A 26,058-nucleotide genomic window follows, 5' to 3' on the forward strand; every position below is an offset into this window, starting at 1 on the left:
AAATGGATTTAGATAAGTTGAGCAATTGGGCAGAGAAGTGGCAACTGAAGTTTAATATTGACAAATGCAAAGTACTGCATATGGGTAGCAATAACCCAAAAGAAACGTGCGAACTGTGTGGTATTACACTCAGGGAAGTGAAAAGTGAAAAAGACCTGGGGATAATTGTGCAGTCAAATATGAAGTTTGCTGAGCTGTGCAGATCGAATGCCAGGGCAGGTCATGGAGTCTTGTCAATGATATATAGGAATTTTGCTAGCAGGGACAGGGAGGTGATTATCCGGTTGTACAAGGAAATGGTCAGACCACTCCTAGAGTACTGTGTACAGGTCTGGAGGCTTCATTTCGGAAGGATGTAAAGTTGCTAGAACTAGTACAAAGAAGGGAAGAAAGGAGTGCGCTTACCAAGAAAGGCTTAAGTTCTCCAAATTGCAGCGCCAGGACACTAGGCACCTGCAAGTTAATCTGATTGAGGTATATAAGGCCTTGAATGGGTTGAGCAAGCTGAATGCTGATGGGATTCTTCCTTTTGCTCAGATTAAGAATCTGATGGGGCATAGATTCAAATTGAGAATAGACAGTTGTAGAATAGATGTGCAGAAATTTGCTTTTAGCCAGTGGGTGGTTGGTTGGTGGAACACAGTGGCGTAGCTACTATGTAGGCAAGCAAGATAATTTCCTCCGTTTCCCCGGCACTTTAGGGGGCCGGTGTCTTTGACTGTCCCCTTTTTTTGCAATTTTGATTAAGTAAGTAAGTAGGAGCCCGAACATGCTCTTTGCCTCCAGGCCCCGAAAAGAGTAGCTACGCTGCTTCTGGGACAGTCTTCCATCTTGTGTTGTGGAAGTTGATAGCCAAAATAAATTTAAGGCTGTACTGGACAGGTATTTGGAACGAATGGTGGGGTGGAATGGGAGGGTTTTTTTTTTTTTTTGGTTGATGCTGCATAAGTTTTCTTGCATCGTATGCCTCTACTAATGCTAATTCAAATATCGATTCACTGATAAAAATAAACAGTATCAAATCTCTCATTAACCGTATATAAAAGAAAATAGTGCCCTTGTTTTTTTGTTACTGGATTTGTATTTATATTTTGTTACTACTGTATAATTTCGTCTTGCATTTGTATTTCGTTTTTCTTATTAATAAAATTGATTATATTTACGAATATGTATAAATATTACAATAAATAACACAAAACTGTTTATGACAATATTTTCATTATACACCATTTGAATAATTCTAAAAATTGCAGAAAGCTAAAAGAAAATAATTTGGCCCGCGTATACCTCATAGACATTTTATTTGGCTCGCCATTTATAAAGGTTGCCCACCTCTATTCTAGACACGTGGTTTTTATCACATATTGGCGAGTAGTTTCAATATTTCATGGGATATATATTCTCAAGGAAGTGAAACGCGAGCCAGACTTTACTATTATTTATGTGATTAATCCAGTATAATTGTTTGAATGACTAAGCTGATAAAAATAACCAGCCTTTTTAAAAAGTAGTAACAGGAAATATTGGATATTTTAAAGAAAATGACTGTTCGCGATCGGATACTGCGACTGATGCATTATGTTTCTGGGGCATCGTAAGGATTACCCAGTTTTTATTTTTGTTATGAATAAGACAAAACTGAAGTTTCATGTAACGATGCAGTCACCTTGGCATCTTGATAAACAAACAAACAAAAAAAAAAAAAAAAAGACTTCCTTCCCTAACAAAACAAAGACTTATAAAATCGAGAAATTTTATTAATCAGATCCCTCAAGAATCACAGCTACGGTGGTCTTCCCATTTTTTCTTTTTTTTTTTTTTTTTTGTTCAGAAACGCAACTAGAACAAGATGCTATGGCTATTGCAAAATTTGTATTCTTAGTATTACAGTATTATTATTATTACCTATACGGTGCTACAAACGAAACAACACTAAAAAGATGTATGATGTAATTAAGGCCTTAAGATAAAATTTCAGAATAAAACTTAATGTAATTAAGGTTTCACCTCTGGGTGTGCCAAGCCCATACTCACATCTGGTGAGTATGGGCTTGGCACACCCAGGGTCCTGAGCTGGATATCGTTATTCTTCTCTTCTTGGTGATTCCCTTCTACTTCTCTCTCCCAGGGTAACTCTGGGATTTCTTTTGGCTGGTGCAGCATAAGCCTCAGGCTTCCATGCACCATGTGGTTAAGTAGTAATAATAAACTCCAAACGGGAAATTTTAACAGAGGAGAACACAATAAAAGGAAGGTGGAAAGAATACTTTGAGCAGCTCTTCCGAGCACCAGCTGGCACTAATGACCTTCCACCCCCTTTTCAAGAGTGCGATCATGAACCAGTACCACTGAAGGAAGAAGTCAAAAAAGCATTAGAGAACTAACGTATGGCAAGTGACCTGAATTGATGGAATTGATTAAAGCTACAGGTGTGAAGGGCACTGAGTTTTTTTATAAAATAATTGTAAAAGTTTGGGAAACAGAGCATGGCCTTACCAAAAAAAGGAGATCTGAAAATTTGCTCAAATTATAGGACTATTAGCCTAATTTCTCATGCTAGCAAGATTCTTCTTAAAATCATATTAAACAGAATCTCAAGAAAACGAAGAAGAAATGCCAGAAGAGCAATCAGATCTTAAGTATACGACTTATTATTGAAAAATGCAAAGAATTCAATATTCCAGTTGTTTTGTGTTTTATAGATTATGCAGAAGCATTTGATTGTGTTCAACATGAGAAACGATGACTATTATGGGTTTCCCAATCCACATAATTCAGCCAATTAAGCTACTGTACCAGGAACAGGAAGGAACTGTGAGAACAAACATGGGAAACACGGACTTTTTCACAGTATTTAACGGTGTCAGGCAGGGTTATATTTTGTCACCTCACCTTTTTAATCTTTATGCTGAAGATATCATGCGTGAAGCTTTGGAAGATTTAGAGACTGGCATCAAAATTGGAGGACTGAAGATAAACAACCTTCGTTATGCAGATGATACTGTGCTAATTTGTAATTCTAAGGATCATCTTAAGAAACTCTGAGGAGAGTATGTGAAGCATGTAAGAAAAAAGGATTTTTTCTAAATGTGTGTAAAACTAAAATTATGGTGATTGGTGATAATCTCGGTTCCAGTAAAGTGAAGGTTAATGGGCAAGATATCGAAGAAGTTGATGAATTTGATTACTTAGGATCAAGAATGAATAAAAATAGTGACTGCTGAAACAATGTAAAGAGACAACAGGAAATTACTAAATCGTTAGTCGCTGATCCGATAAAATTATGGAGAGATCATGACCTGCCCCTAAAGAAGAAACAGAGAATCATTGATTCGTTAATTTTTTCAGTTGCCATTTATGGATGTGAAGGCTAATGAAAAGAAGGTTAATGAATCTGAAAAGAGTTGATAGGAAGAAAATTGAGGCATTTGAAATGTGGTGCTACAGGAGAATACTGTGTAATCTTACTTGGATCGAAGAACAAATGAGTGCGTATTGAATAAAATTGGCAGCCTAAAATTCTTCTTCATAGCATCAACAAAAGAAAACTCAAGTTTTTTGGTCATATGGTAAGAAGGGAAAACTTTCTGTTGAAGAATATAATGGAAGGAATAACCGAGGGCAAGAGGTGCGGAGTAAGACCTGCAACTAGGTGGAACGATGGGATCAGTGAACTTCTGGGCATGATGCTTTTCGATGCCGTTGGAGGAATTTGTTGGTAGCCACAACAGCTCCTCAGGGAACTATGTGACTGGAAGAAGAAGAAGAAGATATGGTGCAAGGAAGCCTGAGGCTTATGGTGCACCAGCTAAAACAAATTTCTGAATTACCCCAAGAGAGAGAGAGAGAGAGTCAGAAGTAGAAGGGAATCATCAAGAAAGAGACGAATGATGATATCCAGCTCAGGATCCTGGGTGTGGCAAGCCCAAACTCACCAGATGTGAACTCCTGGGGTTAATTTGTATTATATAGGAAAAAAAAAAGTATTAATTTTGGGAGAAAAAAATCAGGCGTATATTACTAATCACAGGCACTCACATCTGGTGAGTATGGGCTTGGCACACCCAGGGCCCTGAGGTGGATATTATCATTCTTCTCTTTCTTGGTGATTCTCCTCTACTTCTGTCTCTGCCTATCTATCTCAGAGTTACTCGGAATTTTTTTTTGGCTGGTGCAGCATATGCCTCAGGCTTCCTTGCACTGTATGGCTAATAATAATTGCCATAATATCAACATTAGAATTACGTAGTCTGGAACCAAATGCATATATTTTTAGGTGCCAATAATATAGGGCAGGAGCTCTGGACCAATAGTAATTGCATTATTCGAGGGCTCCCCATAACACTTGAGGCCTGTGGAGAAATTGCACCTCAATAAATCCAGCCTTAGTCTCAAGACCTTAGGTCACTTAAAGGGCAATACTGGGCAGTGGTGCCTAGGTATCAAAGTGAATGGTTAAGAGGGAAGCATCCCTTCCAGCAGTTCCCACCCTTTTTGTATGGTCCTGATGTAGGGTGTAGGTGGGACATATATTCATTGTTAAGCAAATTCCATAATTTAATCTTGTACTTTTGTGCTAGTCCAAGCTGAGTTGTGTGCATTGGAAGACTGTTCTGAGCTATTGTAGGAAGTAGCATTCAGATAGCATTGAATGGGCTGTAGTCCCCTCTCCATGATAAAGCTAATGTGGGTTTTTTACTGCTACATAATCATTAAAGCTCAATGTTTACCCCAAATAGTGGTTTAGCTTCCCTCCCCCCCTTTTCCTTCAAAAAAATCTGGAACTGTCACTAGTAGGGAGCAGTACTGTTTTCAAGAGCAATGCTGTAATTTTGTGACTAATTTATCCAGTTGCGTTCCTGGGGAACATTGTACCGGGGTGCAGAATTGCAATTAGCTACCTCTCAAATATATTTATATATTTTGTTGTACTTTTATTCATATGATGATAATTAATAACAAAGGTAATACATTTACAATTATTGACAACAATATTTACATAATCACAACTAATATAAAGTATAAATTAAAAATTAATTAGAAAAGAAACAATGAAGTAAAGGTTATACATACAAAAGTATTATGTTTATACATATAAATTATATTAGCATTAGCAAAGGCACATGATGCAAGAAAGCAAGCTTATATAGCATCAGCCAAAAAAAAAAGAAACAAAAAAAACTCCTTATTTCACCCATCCACTCGTCCAAATGTTTGTCAAGTTCTGCCTTGAATCTATTTAAGCTATCAACTTCGCAGCTTGAGGCTTTAGCCCTAATTACATTAGTGTCTTAACTTATATCATACATAGACATAGTCTAATCTCTTTCGCAGCTTGAGGCTTTTGCCCTAATGCATTAGAGGCTATCAACTTCTACAACGACAGATGGAAGTTTGTTCCACCAATCAACCACCCACTGGCTAAAGGCAAACTTTCGTACATCTATCCTACAACCGTCTTTCCTCAATTTGAATTTATGCCCTCTCAGGCAATTATTCTGAGCAAGAGGAAGGTTCTCATCCGCATTGAGCATGCTCAAACCATCGAAAGCGTTATACACTTCAATCAGATCACCTCACAGGTGCGTAGTCTCCAGACACTGTAATTTGCAAAACTTAAGCCTTTCTTTGTAAGAGCAACCCTTTGTTCCATTCACTAATCTTGTTGCCCGTCTCTGTACTCGTTCCAACAGCTCTACATTCTTCTTCAAATGAGGCCTCCAAACTTGTATACAGTACTCAAGGTGTGGCCTGACCATTGCCTTATACAAGGGGATAATCACTTCCTTATCCCTGCTAGAAAAATTGCTGTATATCATTGACAAGACACCATGAGCTACTCTTGCAGACCGTCTGCACTGCTCAGAAAACTTCATATCTGCCTGCACAATTACCCCCAGGTCCTTTTCATCTCTACCACTGTCAGTGTGGCACCACAGAGTTGATACATTACTCTGGGATTACTGCTTCCCATATGTAGTATTTTACATTTGTCAATGTTAAATTTCATTTGCCACCTCTCAGCCCATCTGCTCAACTTTTCTAGATCCTGTTGAAGCAGTATACTGTCATTAGAGTCATTAACAACTCTGACAACCTTCGCATTGTCTGCAAACTTGGACATTAAGTTTGATATACCATCATCAATATCATTTATAAATACAGAAAACAGCAATGGACCCAACACTGAACCCTGAGGGACTCCACTAATAACATTAGTCCACGAAGAGCAGTGTCCATTGATTACCACTCTCTGTCTTCTCCCACTCAACCATCCCTTTATCCCTAGCAGCAATTTGCCTCCAGTGCCACTCTGCTCCAATTTGTGCAGTAGTCTTCCATGTGCAACAGTATCAAAGGCTTTTTTAAGATCCAAATATATGATATGAAAGTTATTCTTTGCATCCAGTTCCTTTGTGACTACATCATAGTATTCAATCAAATTAGTTGGACAAGACTTCCCCTTAGGAAACCCATGCTGTGTCCGAGCTATAACCGAAGTCTTGTGTAGATGATCATGCAATGCTTCTTTAACCAGTGCCTCCATTAATTTCCCTGGAACAGAAGTTAAACTAACAGGTCTGTAATTACCTGTGTCTTCCTTTGATCCTCCTTTGTGGATTGGGGTCACATTTGCACATCTCCAGTCCATGGGTACCTCCCCTGAGTCCAGGGAAGCTCTCATAATTATGGCTTTTGGTTTGCTTACTTACTTTGCCGCCTCCTTTAATATAACTGGATAGATTCCATCCACCCCAGGTGCCTTTCTTGTGTTTATCTTCAACAATTTCTCCTCCACTTTACTCTCAGTTATTACAAGATTATCTAGCTTACTGCCCGAGTTGAATACACCTCTGGCATTTCCCTCCCTGAATTTATATAAGTAAAGAACCTAGAGTTTACATAAGTAAAGAACTCTTTGCTGTTTTTCTTTGCATCTTTTGCCAAATATTTCTCGTAATTTGCCTTCGCCTGCCTAACCTCCTTTGTAATTTGGTTACAGACCAGCTTACATAACAAAGAAGAATACAATAATATAGTAAAAAATTAAATAATGTTTATTCTTCTTAATTTTCTTATTGAAATATCGCTGAAAATTTTAGAAATATTGAAACTGGTAACAATATTATTATTATTATTATTAGCTGTATGGTGCAAGGAATCCTGAGGCTTATGCTGCACCAGCTAAAAAAAAAATTTCTGAATTACCCTCACAGAGAGGGAGAGAGAGAGGAAACAAGAGTTAGAAATAAAAAGGAATCACCAAGAAAGAGAAGAATGACGATATCGAGCTCAATATCCTTGGTGTGGTAAGCCCAACTCACCAGATGTGAGCCCCTGGGGTTCAATACTAATTTTGAGGATTAGCTTCTCCTCAAAATTCCATTCATAAATAGAATAAATTAATGAGTCCTGCACAATTTCCTATACTAATTTTGAGTATTAGCTATTCCTCAAAATTCCATTCATAGATAGAATAAATGAATGAGTTCAGCACAATTTCCTAGACATGTACTGTGAACAGTGTTTCTGGAAATTTTCTGGAAAAAAGCTGGAGTCCACCTATAATTCAAATGCAGTAAATTTTAGAGTAGACAAGCATTATGCACACAGCAACCAAAGTTCAGTATCTTGGTCATGTTCAGAAAAATATGACATTTAAAATTTTTTTCAGGTGTGTATGTCAGTTTCAGGTTTTCAGATGCCCCTTGAACATTGACACCAAGGTGCAGTGCACCCCTGGCACCTTCAGGACAGCCCACCCCCCGATTTAGTGCATCAGAACTAGTGAAAATGTGAGAAATTGATGTTACCTAAGAAAGATAGTAAAATTAAGAATCTGAAGGAGTGTAGAAAAATGAACACAGAAATTGTTGGTGTACAGAAAGTAGCAGTTGGGTGGAAATTAAAGGAAATAGTAGAATTGAGAGAAACTTTCAGTGGAAGATTAAGGGAGAAAAAACAAAGCACATCAGCTTTAAGAACAGATAATCACTTAATCACATCTGTGCTCAAGACTGATTCACTTGTTTTGAAAGTCTTGGCAAACAGTAGAAGGAAATAAATGGAATAAGAATATGTAAATATAAGGAGAAGGTCAAAGGAAATGGGTAATCTAATTAATTATGATGCCAATTTTCACTAAACAGTTGCAGCACACATCCATTATGTGCACTAAACAACACTACCATTGTTCTTTAGAAGAGATGCAGAAAGTTTTGTTTAGTGAATCAGAAATTAATTTGAGTGGCTCTGTGAATCTAATTAATTATGATGCCAATTTTCACTAAACAGTTGCAGCACACATTCATTATGTGCACTAAACAACACTACCATTGTTCTTTAGAAGAGATTCAGAAAGTTTTGTTTAGTGAATCAGAAATTAATTTGAGTGGCAGTAGTTGCTATGAGTTTCTTGTATTTGCAGTGAATCTTTGCTTGCTTATTGTACGAGTAAGACCATAAAGTTTTGGCCATTGTAATGGTTTGGGGAATTTTTATAGCTAATGGTGTGGGGAATTGAAGTTCTTTTACAGCTCTGTGAATGCAGTGCCATTATGTATAAAGACACGCCTTCTTCTCAAATGATATCCTCACCAAGAGATCTATTCGAAAACAGAGAATTCATTTTTAAAAATTACTCTGCCCTGTATTATCAAGCAAAGAGTTTTAAGAACTTTTTGTTATTCAAAATATTAAAACATTACCTTGGCCTGGTAATTCACCAGATTTGAATCTCAGAAAATCAGGGTGCAATTTAAAAAAATAGTTAATGGGAAAAAAAAAACCCTCATACAAAATGTGATTCAATGAAGATAATTATTAGATTATGGTATCAAAATATACTTCCAGATAGATCTAAAAAAACATCATGTGCTATGCCCAGACATTGTAAATCTGTTTTACTTTCTTTTGATTAACAAATTTGTAGTGTATTGTTTTGTTCCATGTATTGTTGTATTCTTTTATAAAATGAAAATATTAATGGTTTTGTACATGTAATAAAACCTTTTTTTAAAAACTGACTCTAGTTGCCCTTGTTTTTCCATTAACGTGTGCCTGATTTTTTATTATTCTTTCTTGCCAAAATTGATATTTTATTCATTATTATTACCCTAAAATCACGAATTTCATAATGCCAACAGCATTTCTTTATAAAAAAAAAAATTTAAACATATACAGTATTTTGTTTTTTATTCAAAAATGCAAAAACGTTAATAGTCAAAAAAACAAAAAACATTAAGTTATTAATTTAACAGGGAACACACACACAAGAAGCAGCTTTTCAGTCAAAATCACAAAACACTTCTCTGCAATCACCAAAATGAGCATGGGTGCAGTTTTTCAGCCATTTATTCATTGTATACAGAGACAGATTCAGTGAATGCTGTGGATGATGGTTTTTAGGTGCCGTCACTGCTTATATTTTTTTATTTTAAATTGTACTTTCTACTTCTCTCTTTTTTTTTTTTTTTGTGCAAGCCCCAAACATGAAAGGGAACCTGTAGATACCTAGTACCATGCATGGGCTGAAGGTTGAGATGATGAAAGAAAATACTTTTAGACATTATACTTGAATTTCTGTAGATTGTAATTTCTAGGAAATGCATGTGAAGGGAGGTTGTTCCAGGAAACAGAAGTTTAAGGGATAAATAAAGAAGAGAAGTTGATTCTTTTGTGAGGGTGTCAGAGGGCAGCAGTATCCTGGCATATTCACAGTAAAAGTACTCTGAGGTGGGGGAGGTCATGGTAACCAGGAATATCAAAAATCTGTGGCAAAAAAATTTAAAAGTGAATCACCGTAGTGATTATAACGACCAGTATATCTTCCATATTAGTATTAATAGTGTCAAATGATACAAGATGGTAAGTTCATACAGCATCAGTGAAAAAAAAAAAGCCAAAACTTTCCATATCACCTGTTCATTCCTTCTAACAGTTTGTCTAGTTATTCCGTGAATGTATTCAACCTACACTCCTCTACAACACCAAATGGGAGTTTGTCCCAACAATCGACCACCAGCTGGCTGAAAGCATATATCCACACATCTACCCTGTAGCCATCCTTCCTCAGTTTGAATTTGTATCTCTCTCAAGAGAAGGATTCCATCAGCATTGAGCTTACACAATCCATTCAAAGCCTTAAACACCTCAGTCAGACTTCTCACAGGTGCCTTCTTCCCAGGCACTGCAGTTTGCAGAACTAAAGCTTTTCCTGGTAAGATACCCTTTTGTTCCTCTCACTAATCTCGTTCCTCTTCTCTCCACCTGTTTCAGTAGATCCACATCTTTCTTATAACGAGGTCTTCAGACCTGAATGAAGTACTTAAGATGTGGCTTAAGTACTATTAGAAAGTTCCTGTATATAATTCACAAAACCCCATGGCAACCAGTGTCCACTGCTCAGAGATCTGACTGCACATTTACCCCCAAGTCTTTTTCAATCTCCACTTCCCTCAGTCTGGTACCACCTGTGTGGTACCAGTCTGAGGATTACTGGACAGTCTGGGATTACTGATCCCCATATGAAGTACTTTTCATTTGTCAATACTGAACTTCAATTGCCAATTCTGATCCCATATACCTAGTTTGTCTAGATCTTGTTGCTTTAGCATAACCTTATTACTTTTATTAACTACCGTGCCAACCTTCATCCGAAAACTTAGACATTAAACCTGAAATGCCTTCATAAGTATCACTAATAAATATAGAAAACAACAATGGACCCAGCTCTGAAAACTGAAGATGGAGGACTCCACTAATAAGATTAGTCCAAGAAGAACAGTGTCTCTTGATAACCACTTTTTCTCCTGCTCAATCAACCTTTTATCTATAGCAGTAATTTTCTCCTAATGCCACTCTGCTCCAATTTGTACAGCAGTCTTTTATGTGGAACAGAATCAAAAACGTTTCTGAAATCAGAGTACATGATGTTAAAGTTATTTTTTGCAACCAGTTCCTTTGTTACTGCACCATAGTATCCAATCAGATTGGTCAGACAGGATTGTCAGACCTAACAAATCCATGCTGTGACTGCAGTATAATTGTATTCCTCCCTAGATGGTCCAGCATTACTTCTTTTACCAGTGACTCCATTATTTCCCTGAAAGAGAATTCAAGCTAATAGGTCTGTTTTTACCCATTTCACCTTTTGATCCTACTTTGTGAATTAGGGATATATTCTCATATCTCCAGTCCGGTCCGTAGAGACCTCCCCAGAATCCAAGAATGCTCTCGCAATTGTATCTAAAGGTTTGGCTATCTGTTTTGTTGCCGGCTTTAATGTATCTGCCTTTTATTGATGTGGGTTTAATGTAATAGATCCCATCCAGCCCCATCTTAGATATTTGGTTACTACTTATCAATATTTTTCTTTTTTATAAAAAACAATAGTGAAATAGTAATTGCTATTTTATCACAGATAATTTGCATTTGGCTTTATGTAGTTATTTTGCATTTAGCTTCTAACACCATGGGCTCACATCTGGTGAGTATGGGCTTGGCACACCCAGGGTCCTTAGCTGGATATCATCATTCTTCTCTTGGTGATTCCCTTCTACTTTTGACTCTCTTTCTCTCTCAGGACAACCTGGGAATTTTTTTTTGGCTGGTGAAGCATAAGCATCAGGATTCCTTGCACCATATGGCTAATAATAACAATAATTTTGTAATAATAATAACCATACAGCTGTCATTACCCAGCTCATGCCCTAAGTATACAGCAGTATTCCTATAGAGACAACAGTCATGTTCCTAGCAAGTCTGTTATTTCCACCTGGAAGGGTAGATGCTTGTAGCATACTGGTAAAACGTTTTATTTTAAAGACAAATGTCATCTTCAGTTAAAGCAGAAAGAATGTAATTTTTGTAAATAATAATAATAAAATAATTAAAATATGTATATACTAGGTGGTAGATGACTCTCATCAACCGGTGAAATACCACCACTTTGCTTATTGGAGGCTTGAAGTGGTGGAACCCATGTTTAGTCTCTAGAGCTGAGTTCCGGCCAACCCTTCCCCATCTCTTCCATCATGCAGTATGATTGATGATTTTTGAGGTTATGACGAATGTCGTGGCGAGATCCAATATTCCTTACATTTCGAGTGTACAGCTCTAAAACGGTGTTCGCAGGCCGGCCGCTAGATAGTACACCGGACCAAACCTATTGGTAACTCTGTAGGAGGCTTCTGGATCAGCTAGTGTATAATCTTGCTACCTCTACTCTGCCAGATAGTGACTGGAGGGAGTCCGAGTAGTGTGTATGCGGGGAGCATTGTCGAGGCCACGTTATGTCAAGGATCTGGGTATATTCTTACCACATGTATGCCATATCCAAAAATTTCATTACTTCATACAGCATGTCCCACCCACTCTTTCTTACTATTGAATACACCATGAATTGTCAAAATAATAGAGCAAGCTTATCTGCAAAAAGATCTAAACCTCCCAAGGACTTCCTAATTCATTTCACAAATATACGTAGTCTCAATTCCAATCTCAACAATGTCCATTTCCACTTGCAGTCTTCCAAACCCCATGTACTTTTTCTGACTGAATCTCAGTTATCAGTTGATTCAACTACTGCTCATCTCAGATGTCCAAATTAATTGCTGTATGATTCCTTTCGCCTCAAAGGTGGTACTTGTGCATATGTCCGTTCTGATATTCCCTGTCAGAGACTTGGCAATTTGGAATCTCCTCTCTTTGATCTTCTCTGGCTTAAAATCTCTCTACCTCATTGTGTCAAATTCATCTGTTGTCTCTACCGTTCTCCCAACTCCACTAATCACTTGAGCTCTTTGACTTCCTCTCTTTGCAACTTGATTTTCTCCAGTCCAACTTTCCTAACAGTGAGGTAATTTTCCTTGGTGATTTTAACTTTCACAACTCCAGCTGGCTTCCGTTTTCTAGTTACACCGACCCAGCAAGTCGAGATGCTGAGGCTTTTGCAATTACTAATGACCTAGCACAGATTGTTCATTTACCTACAAGAATACCTGACAATCCTAATCATACAGCCAATACGCTTGATCTTTTTCTCACAAACAACCCTTCTAAGTACAAGGTCGAAGTGAGAGGTCCTTTAGGCACTTCAGATCACAACTTGGTGATTGTCTCTTCTCCAATGGAACCTTTATCTCATGGCTATTCCCAACCTCGTATTGTTTGGCATTACAAGAATGCAAAATGGGATGACCTGCGAGACTTCTTTTCTTCTTTTCCTTGGTCTGATTACTGTTTCAAAACTTCTGATGTCAACGTTTGCTCAGATCGTGTCAGTGAAATTATTCTTGCAGGAATGGAATCCTTTATCCCACACTCCACTTTAAAATCTCGTCCTTTATCTAAACCTTGGTTCTCCAACAAATGTGCTAAGGCTGTCCAAGAGAAGAATGTTGCATATCGTAATTGGCTTGTTTCTAATTCTTCAGTTTCATTTTCTGCCTACACCAAAGCTCGCAACAATTGTAAAGCAGTTATTAATTAGTCCAAACTAGAGTTTGAACAGGCTAAGAGTAGAAAACTTGCTTCTTGCCCTAATGGTAGCCGAGCATTCTGGTCTCTTGCCAAAGCTATTGGCCGCAACTTTTGCCCATCTCTGCTCCCACCTCTGTCCAAACCAGTTGGTTCTGTTGTCACTTCAGCCAAGGATAAAGCTGACCTGCTAGCATCCCATTTTTCTTCCAGCTCATGTATTAATGATCTTGGTAAAACACCTCCCACCATTCCTAACACGCTCCATTCAATGCCTTCTGTGGTCTTCCGTCAAAAGGATATCAGAAGGATTTTGATGAATCTTGATGCTAAGAAAGCTCCAGGTCCCGATGGTATTTCTCCACTTGTTCTCAAAATCTGTGCTCCTGAACTTAATCCTATTCTTTGTCGCCTTTTTTCACTTTCTTATTCGAAAGGTGTTTTTCCTTCTGCTTGGAAATTTGCTCATATCCAGCCGGTTCCTAAAAAGGGTGACAAATCCCTCCCATCCAATTATCGTCCCATTTCAGTTACTTCTACTCTTTCTAAAGTAATGGAGAAATCAATTAACCGGCAACTCTTAAACTACCTAGAAACCTTCCGTCTGATCAACGATCGCCAGTATGGATTCCGTCAGTGTCGATCCACTGGTGATATTCTGGCTTATGTTACCCATTTATGGACTAATTCAATGGAAAGGTTCGGTGAAACACAAGTAGTTGCTCTTGACATCTCAAAGGCTTTTGATCGTGTTTGACATAAAGGTCTTCTAAACAAGCTTCCATCTTATGGTTTGCCAACTGTTTTTAGTATCCAGTTTTCTCTCTAATCGCTCACTGAGGGTGATGGTAGATGGCTCTCTGTCTTCTAACTACTCCACTAATGCCGGTGTTCCCCAAGGTTCAGTTCTTTCCCCTACTCTTTTCCTCTTGTATATCAATGACCTTCTTCCATTGACTGGAAATCCTATCCATAGTTTTGCCGATGATAGCACATTGCATTCAACTTTCCATTTTGAGAAACCTTGTCCTGCTCAATCAGCTTCAACTTCTCGAAAATCTGCTGCCAATTCCTTAAATGCCGATCTTCAAGTAATTCTCCAGTGGGGCAAAGACAACTTAGTTGATTTCAACCCTTCTAAACTCAGTCTTGTCTTATATCTCGCAAAAAGGATTCTTCTGCTCCTATGCTTATCTTTAGTGACACTCCGATTTCTAGGCAAAATGATATATCTCTTTTGGGGATTACCCTGACTTCTAATCTCTCTGGGCACAAGCACATTACAAATATTGCTTCCTCTGCATCTAAAAAACTTGGTCTTCTCTTTTGCTCTCGGCGTTACTTTTCTTCCAAACAGCTGCTCACTCTGTATAAATCGCAAATCCGCCCTGCCATGGAATATTGTTCCCACATCTGGGGTGGTGCCCCCAAAATCTCTCTCAGGCTTCTTGATTCCATTCAGAAGAGGGCAGTTAGGTTAATTAATGATTCATCTCTAACAGAGTCTCTCCACTCGCTTTCTCATAGACGTACTGTTTCTGCTGCATGCCTCTTCTACAGATACTTCCATGGGCACTGTTCTTCTGAATTGGCTTCTATAATTCCCGCTCTCTCTTTCAAAACAGTCCGAACACGTGCTGCCACCAGCCAACATCCATTTACTGTCCACCTTCAAACCCACAGAACCAACTTTTCATCTTCCTCATTTATTCATTCAACTGCCGTTTTCTGGAACAACCTTCCTTCATATGTATTTCCTGAAAATTACAATCTACAGAAGTTCAAGTCCAATGTCAACAAATATCTTCTTTCGTCTTCTCAACCTCCAACCCAAGCACGGTACTAAGTACTATAGGTTCTAATACCTCTCGTGTTTGGGGTTCTCATAAAAAAAAAAAAAAAAAAGAAAAAAAAATACACATTTAGTGGATTGTAATTTAATTTTTTATTTGTTTTCAGGTGTCGTTGTCCAGCTCATGCAAGCACTTCTAATATTGGTATTTTGTTTTTTTAATTATTGTTTTGTAGCTAGTTTAAAAGATTGATTTTGTGTTAATTTGAAATAAAATTTTAAATTGTAATTTAATTTTTATTATACACACAAAAGCTGGACATTCCAGTCATATTTTAGCCCACCAGTGTTTGCATTTAATTAAAAACCAATTCCTGGGCACAAAAAGAAGTGTATGGGAACTGTTTGTAAGATAAGGTAACAGATGTTTTGCTGGTGATATTGTTCCTTCTCTAATAGTGAAAATTCTCATGAATAAAGACATAACATATACAGGGTGATTCAGGAGGAATAGTAAATATTTTGGGAGGTTATAGTATTGATTATTCTGAGTAAGAAAATTCATATAAACATGTGTCCAATTCTCCATGGATACCGAGACACAGCTATTTGAAACTGGCATGCCCAAAGCCATTATGAGAGATGAAAGAACGATAAATAACTTATTGTTTGTATTTATTGACTTTTTGAATGATATAAAACACAAATAATTGACAATTTTTTTACAGTTCACGATAAATGTTCAAAAATCCCACTGCCAACCTCGGTGCACTTTGCGACTCTTGTGGTGATATGATGTGTTGCTCTTCTGAGGTTGGCTTTCCTTTATGAGGGCAGCAGTATCCAAAATGCAAGTGAGCAATTCTTCTCTTGTATTCACCTTTTCTTTGTATACTATGCTTTTCATCCACCCCACAAACAAAAATCTAATGGAGTGAGGTCTGGAGTTCTTGGTGACCAATGAACAGGACCACTAAGGCCAATCCATTGTTCCGGGAAAGTTCAATTTAGATATTGTATCACCAGACAGGTATAATGTGCAGGAGCTCCATCATGCTGAAACTACATACCAATCCTTGTAGCCAAGGGAACATCCTCCAATAGTAGTGGAAGTTTGTTTTGCAGCAATTTTAAGTAAATGGGCCCTGTAAGACGATTTTGTAACACAACAGCCCCAATCAACTGACTGTTGATGATACCGCACCACACGTTTACAGAGAAGCGATGTTGAAAATTTATTTCTACAATGGCATGTGGATTTTCATCTGACCACCTATTACAGTTATGGGTGTTGTCGATACCGTCAGTGAAAGTAGCTTCATCGCTGAACAGTATTAATGGAATTATTCGGCTATTAGCGTTTAGCCATTGACAAATTCCAGTCGCTGGGCGTCGTCTCCTGGTTGAAGGTGTTGCATCCGCTGTATGTGAAATGGATACAAGCCATAATGTTCGCCATACTCTTGTCTGTGGAACACCGGTATGCCTAGAAATTCTTTGTGTGCTAATAGTAGGACTACATTCTGCTGACTGAAGAATGTGTTTTATTTCATCCACATTTTGTTCATTTTTCACGTTCAGAAGAAATATGAGAGCTGAGAACTGTACAAGTCTCATGCAGTTTGGTGTAAACACTCTTGAATCTGGTATTCTGCGGTTAAGAAACCGTCTACGGTATTCTCTACAAGCAGCAGTAGCACTTCCACCACAAAAACCATAGGCAAACACCATAACGGCATATTCAGCATGTGTGAAGATGTGCAGCATTCTTAACAACACTTCTAATACCAAACAGCATCAGGTTATAACTGCTTCTTGGTCACATTTGATTCAAAGAGCTGTGCGTGCCAGTTTTAAACAGCTGTATCTCAGTATCCATTGAGAATTGGACACATGTTTATATGAACTTTTTTACTCAGAATAATTGGTACCGTAACCTCCCAAAATATATACTATTCCTCCTGAATCACCCTGTATAATATTTCCTGTGTTTTTTCTTTTTTCTTTTTTTTTTTTTTTTTGTTTCTGAGCCCACAGAAATTCACTAGCAGCTGTGTGTAGCCCAACAGTCATATCTGAGAAACAATTCTGTTTATTGGTGCTGTCAAGTCAAAATGCTGCAAAATACCAGCTGCAGATGACAGTAGTTACAGTATTATGGATGAGAAGGGCCTGCCCATTCACCACACAGTCCCAACTTTTCCCATTTTTATGTTCAGGCCTTTTAAAAAAATCAGCTAGCAGGAACTGATTCAGTGATGAAATTAATTGATGTGTTAAAACCTGGTTCAATGGGAATGTCCCTGAATTTTATTTCTGAGGTATGACTACACTTGTGACAGTGGAACAGGCGCCTGAATATAATAAGCCATTAATGTGCCATTTTGGTGTTTTGTGAGCAAATGTTTTTTCACAAGAAATCTCTTATTTTGCTTTTCTAGCAGCCCCTCACTAAAAAAAAAAAAAAATCAATTCTGGGCAAAGGTGAAGAAAGCCAAAACAACAACCACGGCAAACTTACTGGACAAACTGGTTTGACGCTACTGCACTTTAGTGCTGCTTGCTCAGTAAACAGATGATATGTGTTATCGGTCTGGAGTAGAAGTCGAGAATAATATATTGATTGACAAGTAGATGTGACAGACGATATACTGATTAGTGCGCGAACACAACAGATGATAACATCGGTTTAGTCTCCCTTCCCCCAATTCATATTCCCTAATATCAGAAGCACTAATGTTCACTTGCACCAATGATAACTTGCCCTAAGGAACGCATGCCATAATAGTGAAAAACGGTCAGGTTACTCCCACTTGAATCCCATGGGAGCTAGAACCCGCCCAAAGTGGACGGGGTAACCCAACCTTTTTTCTTTAGAATTGTGGGTGGACTAGTGGATAAATTGTTTATTAACAAAAAATTAATTTTTTATTACTTTATTTTGTTGTTATTTTTGTTTATTTTTAAAGACACTCGCACAGAACATTTTTTACAATGCCAGAACTTTCCACTTGACTTTTCTTCATTCAATTAGTTTAAAATAATAATTGCACTTAAAACAGTACAGTTTTAGTCTAATTATTTATTATTATTATTATTAGCCATATGGTGCAAGGAAGCCTGAGGCTTATGATGCACCAGCCAACAAAAATTTCTAAGTTACCCTGAGAGAGAGAGAGAGAGAGAGAGAGAGAGAGAGAGAGAGAGAGAGAGAGAGAGAGAGAACAAGAGTTAGAAGCAGAAGGGAATCACCAAAAAAGAGAAGAATGATTATATCCATCTCAGGACCCTGTGTATGCCAAGCCCATACTAACCAAATGTGAGCCCCTACGGTTATTTATTAATTTAGTTTTCCTTACAAATTTCTTCCATCTTTAAAAGAATTCAACACTAATATTACCTATATTGTTTTGTGTATTCATCAGTGATATTGATGAAGGTATATCAGGCTTAATGTCCAAGTTTCAGACGATACAAAGGTTGGCAGGGTTGTTAATGACAGTAAACACAGTATGCTACCCCAACTGGATCTAGATAAGTTGAGCAAATGGGCTGAGAAGTGGCAACTGAAGTTTAATATTGACAAATGCAATGTAGCAATAACCCAATAGAAATGTACCAACTGTGTAATACTACGCTCAGGGAAGTGGAAAGTGAAAAAGACCTGTGAGTAATTGTGCAGTCAGATATGAAGTTTGCTGAGCAGTGCAGACATGCTGCCAGGGCAGGTCATAGAGTCTTGTTAGTGATATATAGGAATTTTGCTAGAAGGAACAGGGCGGTGATTATCCCATTGTACAAGGCAATGGTGAGGTTACACCTTGAGTACTGTGTACAGGTCTGGAAGCCTCATTTTAGGAAGAATGTAGAGTTGCTAGAATGAGTACAAAGAAGGGCAACAAGATTAGTGAGGGGAACAAAGGGGTGCTCTTACCAAGAAGAGCTTAAGTACTGCAAATTGCAGCGCCTGTAGAGTAGGCATGTGCAAGGTGAGCTAATTGAGGTGTATAAGGCGTTGAATGGGTTGAACAAGCTAAATGCTGATGGGATTCTTCCTCTTGCTCAGATTATGAACCTGAGGGCACATAGATTCAAATTGAGGAAAGACAGTTGTAAAAAAGATGTGCAGAAATTTGCCTTTAGCCAGTGGGTAGTTGATTGCTGGAACAGACCTCCATCTCTTGTTGTGGAAGTTTATAGCCTAAATAAATTTAAGGCAGAGCTGGATATGCATTTGGAATGAATGGAGGGGCAAAATGGGAGGTTTTTTTTTTTTTTTTTTTTTTTTGGCCGATGCTGCATAAGCTTGATTTCTTGCATTGTATGCCTCTGCTAATGCTAATACTAATATACCGTCCATTACAAAAGTAATTACTGACCGGGCTAGCTAGGCTGGTAAAGTGCCTCCCTAGCAACCCCAAGGTAAAGTGTAAAGTGTGTTTAGGGTCAAACGGCACCAGGGGTTTCCCCCATCTCCGTGTTGCTTTCATTGTGGGTGAACCAGTTCGCTGGGAAATGCAGGAGAGTTAAAAGTGTATGGATATTGTATATGTGTAGTGTCATGTACCGTTGTTCATCTGGTCGTTTAGCTGCTGGTCCCCTACTGAGGCCCAACGTTGTCCCACTTTCGCCCCTTGGAGGCAGACCAGGAAACACCAGTAGACTAAGATTTACTCTGGCAGGTCCTGCCGCTTAATTTCCTGAGATTTGGCGGCTAGGACCTAAAAAAATATAAAAAAAATATATATATATATATATATTTGGTAAATTCGATGAGGAATAACGCTAAATTTTTGAAAGGCTGAGTGTATGGGCGAAAAACGTAATTTGGAGATGATTAAATCAATTCCGACGTGTAGGGCATTCGCTTGCGTATGTGTAGGTAGAGTGGGTGGGGAGACTGAAGCCTGGGGGGAGAAAAGACAGAAGTATGGAGTCGAGACGGGAGGAAATCCGAAGTCACAGTGGGGCATGCCCATGCCCCACCAGAAGGGAAAGTGGGAACGGCGAGGAGGGGAGGAGACAGTAAGACCATCTCCTCCCCCACTGGGGATAGGGATATTAAAGATGAAGGAGGCTAGGGTGCCCTCTTCAAGTCGCCAAATGGCATTTGGCAGCTGTGCTTCGTTAAGTCTCTTTTCTTCAATGTCGAGTCGATTTCAGTCCAGTCGCTCATGTGGTAAGCCCCGTCCTTGTGTTTTTCACTTTCTTGTCTATGTTTTCTCTGTAGTAACTCCATTGGATAGTATTTTATGGTCTTGTACAGTTTAACTTGTGGTGGTCTTTCATCAGACACGATTTATGGTAATTAGCAGATTTCTCCTCTCGAAGAGGTCATTGACACAGAAGAGGAATACAGAGGTCTGTATTCCTCTTCTGTGTCAATGAAGTGGGATTCCAGTCCTTTCAGAAGATAGTGTATCTTTGTGATCAGGATATCTCTGAGATCTTCGTATTCTGGGTAGTCGTAATCGCAGGGATGAAGGTTGCCTTATAATACAACATTAGTGTTGTTTTTTTTAATCCCCAGTCTTTTCTCGTAATCCTCGCCACGAGTGCCTAGTAACGTCTTATCTTTGTCCTTATATATTGTAGACTAGGCCCAGGGGTCGGCGTTTCCAGAAGTAGACAATAGGCGCTCCCAGGAATGCTTCTTACTTTTTTTACGGTGTCTGTGTAACGGTTCCTAGCTTCTCAGTAATGTTGTCCCCCTCGACGTGGGCACCTGTACGTGGTGAGGGGACCTCCCAGTGATGCTGCTGGACTTCCAGACTAGCATCACTGGGATCCAATGCCCATACCTTGGTTCCAGGGTTACATCATTGGAATCCGGCGTGTGCAGCCCTGTGCCGCGACCCGTGGAATTCGGAAAGGGGGATCCTGGTGGTTGAGGGGCCCAGCCTTAATACACCACTTTGGCCCCTGCTTCAACAAGACAGGTGGTCCCGGACCAGCCCGACTGGGATCAATCGGCGGGTGGTTCTTACTGCTAGGGTTAACTGTGTTCCAATAAGTCTCCCACCCTTTGGAGCACCTCCATAGCCAGGTGGGAAGGAGCAGCAGTGCGTAGCACACGCTTCTTGATTAGACCGGGGTTCGAACCCGTCACCACCAAATACGGAGGATGCGGAAAGGTCATTCAGGGAATGGCCACCGCATATCCCGGAGCAATATGGCCTTAGTTGCTAATGCTCCTACAAAAAAAACCAAATAACAAACAAATAACAAACCCACCCTTTGGTCCTGGGACGGGATCAAGGCTTATTGGAAACGTGGGTATGGTGCCTCTAAGCTAACTTGGCGTCCCATTCGTGTACGCAGTACCTGCTAGTTCATGAGTGGGCGTCCCCTCGTAGGGCTCCGCGGTGGATGAGGTACTTAGGGCATCGGAAATTTTTATTTTACTCCTATGAGTATTATAAATCCTAATTCTTCTGGGGCCCCAACAAGGCCCCTACCTAATCGAGACGATGATGCAGAAAACACCTCTGCAAAAAGAGCCAGGACTGAGGATACACCACCACCATCAGTGACACCGCCACCGGAGAGCTGTCAATTGGAAAGATGTCACCCTTCTTTATCCAGAAAGGATTAGAAGGGTTGGCAGGTTCGCCTAAATCTGTAAAAAGACTGCGTTCTGGCAAAATTTTGGTCGAAGCTACAACTATTAAACAGGTGGAAAAAATCCCGAAAGCCACATCAATAGGGGGAATACCTATCATCGTAACCCCCATAAAACTTTGAACTCTTCACGAGGTGTCATTTCAGAGTGGGACCTTCATGTTCTGAAGAAGAGATCTGCTCTGAATTGAAAGAACAAGGAGTGACGGCTGTCAAAAGAATATCAATGAGAAAGGATGGGAATCTCGTCCCTACCCGAGTTCTCATCCTAACATTTAACACCCCACGGCCTCCAAGTTCCATCAAGGCAGGCTATCTAAACTGCTCAGTGAGGATTTATATCCCAAACCCACTGCGGTGTTTTAGATGCCAAAAATACGGCCACTCACAAACATCTTGTTGTGGGAATCTTGCCTGTACTCGATGTGGTGTTAAAGACCACAAGAGCAAGGAACGTTCAGCTCCAAAACCGATCTGTGTCAATTGCCAAGGAGAGCACCCAGCCTACTCTAGAGCATTCCAGCGATGGAAGGATGAAAAAGAAATCCAAAAACTGAAAACAGAGCTGAATATCTCCTACCCAGAGGCCAGAAAACGTATCCAACCAATAAATAGTGGGAAACCTTCATATGCCCAGAAGGTTTCTGCTAAGTGCACTATCAGTACACAAACTGAGTTGACTATACCACCAAGAGAGTCATTCCCCCCGATTGCACGCTATTTGTTGAGTTCACAAAAGCCCACCAAAAAAACACAGTCAGCTGCCGCTCCTATATCCATACCTCCTAGTGCTCCACCACTACCAAAACCAAGTGGTAAAGAGCCTCCAGTAATAACAGAAACAATGGATGTAGAGAACAAGGAGGTACCGGATGAATCAGTCTTGGAACTCTTTGCGGAGGAAGAAATGGACACAGGACAGCGTCCATTCTTCCCCAAAAAAGATAAATCCAAGACTGACAAAAGTAAGCCCTCAGCACCTCGGAAGCCACCTGATGGACCCACCAAGCCAAAATAATGGCTAAATTCCTACAATGGAATTGTCGTGGATTCTGGCGAAATACAGATGACATCAAGGCCCTCCTGCAAAAGCACGAGCCAGTTTGCTTTTCGTAATAACATTTTTTCGTAAGGACAGAATTGCGGATGGTCCTGCTCATGGAGGAGTAGCTATCCTTGTGGGCACCCAGACCCCAGTTCAGCCCTTCCTAATTACAATTAGCGTAGAGGCTGTTGCAATTCGCCTTACAGTGGGGTTTTTATTAACTGTGTGCCCTATTTATTTGCCACCTGGGACTGACATCTCCAAGGAAGACCTTGATGATCTTGTAACGCAGTTGCCTCCCCCTTTCTTACTTCTTGGGGATTTTAATGGACATAACATCCTGTGGGGTAGTGCTAACATCAATGGAAGGGGACGAGTCATAGAGCGTTTGCTAAATGACAATGACCTTTCCCTTCTAAATACTGGAACAAATACCTTCCACATGCCTACCCGTATATTTTCTGCCATTGATCTCTCTATCTGCTCCCCTTCTCTACTCCCTTCACTCACTTGGGAAGTGGAGGAGAACCCATACGGAAGTGATCACTTCCCTGTAATAACCTCGTTACACAGTGGGAGACCGTGTCTTCCTTTCAGGTTACCACGGTGGAAGATTGATCAGGCTGACTGGACTGCCTTCCAACATCAGCCAAATTTTGACCTCAGTACCGTCAGTCAGGAGCCTATCAATGATGCAGTAACATACATCACAGAAATTATTGTCCAAGCAGCTGCAAATGCTGTTCCAAAAACATCTGCCCGGTTTCCACCATTTCCCAAACCTTGATGGAATTCGCAATGCACAGCAGCAAGAAAGGCTCAAAACAAAGCGTGGGGGATATTCCGCCGATATCCTACCACGACCAACTTTATAGCCTTTAAACTTTTTTTTTTTTTTTTTTAGGAGCATTAGCAACTAAGGTCATATTGCTCCGGTATATGCGGTGGTCATTCCCTGACCTTTCCGCATCCTCCGTATTTGGTGGTGACGGGCTCTAACCCCGGTCTAATCAAGAAGCGTGTGCTACGCACTGCTGCTCCTTCCCACCTGGCTACGGAGGCGCCACCTTTAAACACGCACGAGCCAAAGCACACTACATCCGCCGTCAGAGTCAAAAGGAATCGTGGATCCGTTTTACTTCATCAATTACTCAGTCCACTAGTACTAAGTTGGTCTGGGATAAAATCCGGAAAAGGAAGGGAAAATATGCATCCCACCCTTCTTCAATACTAGATTATAATGGATGCACTATTGCAGATCCAACTGCAATAGCCAATTCTCTTGGGGAAACATTCTCTAACATCTCTGCAACATCTTCGTATTCCCCAGAGTTCCTGATCCTGAAACATAAAATTGAAAAACAGGCTCTTAATTTTAAGTCTAAGAGCCTTTATCCCTACAACGGGGCATTCACTATACACGAACTGAAAAGAGCCCTCACTCTTTCCAAAGCAAGTGCTGTTGGACCAGATGGCATCCATTATGAAATGATTAAGCATCTTTCACCAAAAGCTATGGATTATCTGCTCCTTCTATATAACAGAATCTTTATTGAAGGGCAGTTTCCAGATTCCTGGCACAAGGCAATCGTTCTTGCCTTTGCTAAGCCAGGAAAGGATCCAAAAGTCACTACTAATTATTGTCCTATTGCTCTGACTAGCTGTCTGTGCAAAATCCTGGAAAGAATGGTTAATTTTCGTTTAATCTGGTATTTAGAAACAAATGACTTTCTCTCCAACATCCAGTGCAGCTTCCGAAGGAACCGGTCCACTTTGGACCATCTTATTAGACTGGAAACATCAATCCGGGATGCTTTCCTAAAACACGAACACTTGGTGTCAGTGTTCTTTGACATGGAGAAAGCGTATGACACAACTTGGAGATTTGGCATCTTAAAAGATTTGCATAGCCTTGGTCTTAGAGGGCATCTCCCCATTTTTATTAAAAACTTTTTAACCAATCGATCTTTCCAAGTTCGCCTGGGATCCTCACTCTCTCGTTCCTTCAGCCAAGACGAGGGAGTACCACAAGGATCAGTATTAAGTGTCATGCTTTTCGCCATCAAAGTAAATTCCATCACAGAACAGCTTCCTCCAACTGTAAACAGTGCCCTCTATGTAGATGACTTTAGCATATTTTGTCAGTCATGCAACATGAGGGTTATTGAAAGACAACTGCAAAAAGCCATTGATTTCCTTAATTCCTGGGCACTTGCTAATGGGTTCATTTTCTCGATGGAGAAGACCGTTTGCGTACACTTTTGTCGTAAGCATAATCTTCATCCTGAGCCTGAATTAAGGCTCGGACAAAATGCTATTCCAGTAGCAGCGGACACAAAATTCTTGGGACTCATATTTGATAAAAAGCTGACCTTTCTGGATCACATCCGTCAACTCTGCACAAAGTGCACAAGAGGTCTGAATATTCTGCGCTCTCTGCCCTCTACATCTTGGGGTGTGGATCGATGCACCCTACTACGCATTTACCATGCGCTTGTACGATCCAGACTATATTACGGGTCCCTGGTATACAATTCGGCCAGAGACAGTGTACTTCGTTAGCTGGATCCTGTCCATCATCAGGCTCTCCGTATCGCTGTTGGAGCATATCGAACATCTCCTGTCCAGAGCTTATACGTCGAAGCAAACGAACCACGTTATCTCTTCGACGTAAGCAGTTGTCTCTAAAGTACGCTTTAAAACTGAAATCCCTTCCAGACCATCCTACGTGGCCATCCGTTTTTGAGCCACAATGGGAAAATTTGTACAACACCTGTAAGACTGCCAATCGTCCTTTTGGTATTCGTCTCCAAGAGCTACTTAAAGAACTTAATATCAAGGTAGACAAAGTTGCCCAAACACCAAAGCAACCCCTTCCACCCTGGCATGCTCATTCCAACATCTGACTTGTCTCTTAGAAATTGGGGAAAGTCGGACACTCCATCGTCTGTCTACCTGCAGCTTTATTCAGCACACTGAGCTGAACATTCTGACTTTGCGCCAGTTTACACAGACGGTTCGAAGTCGGAATCATATGTGGGATCTGCTGCTGTCTTTACAGACAGCACTACATCGGAGCAGATTCCCTCTGAATGCAGCATATTTACTGCAGAGCTGCACG

At 39.9% G+C, this 26,058-nt stretch overlaps 1 protein-coding gene across 2 annotated transcripts in view; it reads left to right on the forward strand.

The window, feature by feature from the left end:
• The first annotated feature begins 1,415 nt into the window (after window positions 1-1,415).
• The window catches only part of T3dh (Type III alcohol dehydrogenase), a 175,307-nt gene continuing 150,664 nt past the window's right edge, over window positions 1,416-26,058 (forward strand). The window contains exons 1-2 of one of the 2 annotated variants that reach the window (XM_090375207.1): window positions 1,416-1,594; window positions 15,439-15,476. In XM_090375207.1, the coding sequence (XP_090231333.1) occupies window positions 1,542-1,594; window positions 15,439-15,476 (91 nt within the window). In that variant the 5' untranslated portion in view covers window positions 1,416-1,541. The remainder of the gene's footprint in view (window positions 1,595-15,438; window positions 15,477-26,058) is intronic. The other variant, XM_090375208.1, reaches the window with a different exon arrangement.

Source organism: Mastigoproctus giganteus, chromosome 6 (assembly GCF_048544385.1).
Source record: "Mastigoproctus giganteus isolate SK-2022 chromosome 6, ASM4854438v1, whole genome shotgun sequence".
NCBI lineage: Eukaryota > Metazoa > Arthropoda > Arachnida > Uropygi > Thelyphonidae > Mastigoproctus > Mastigoproctus giganteus.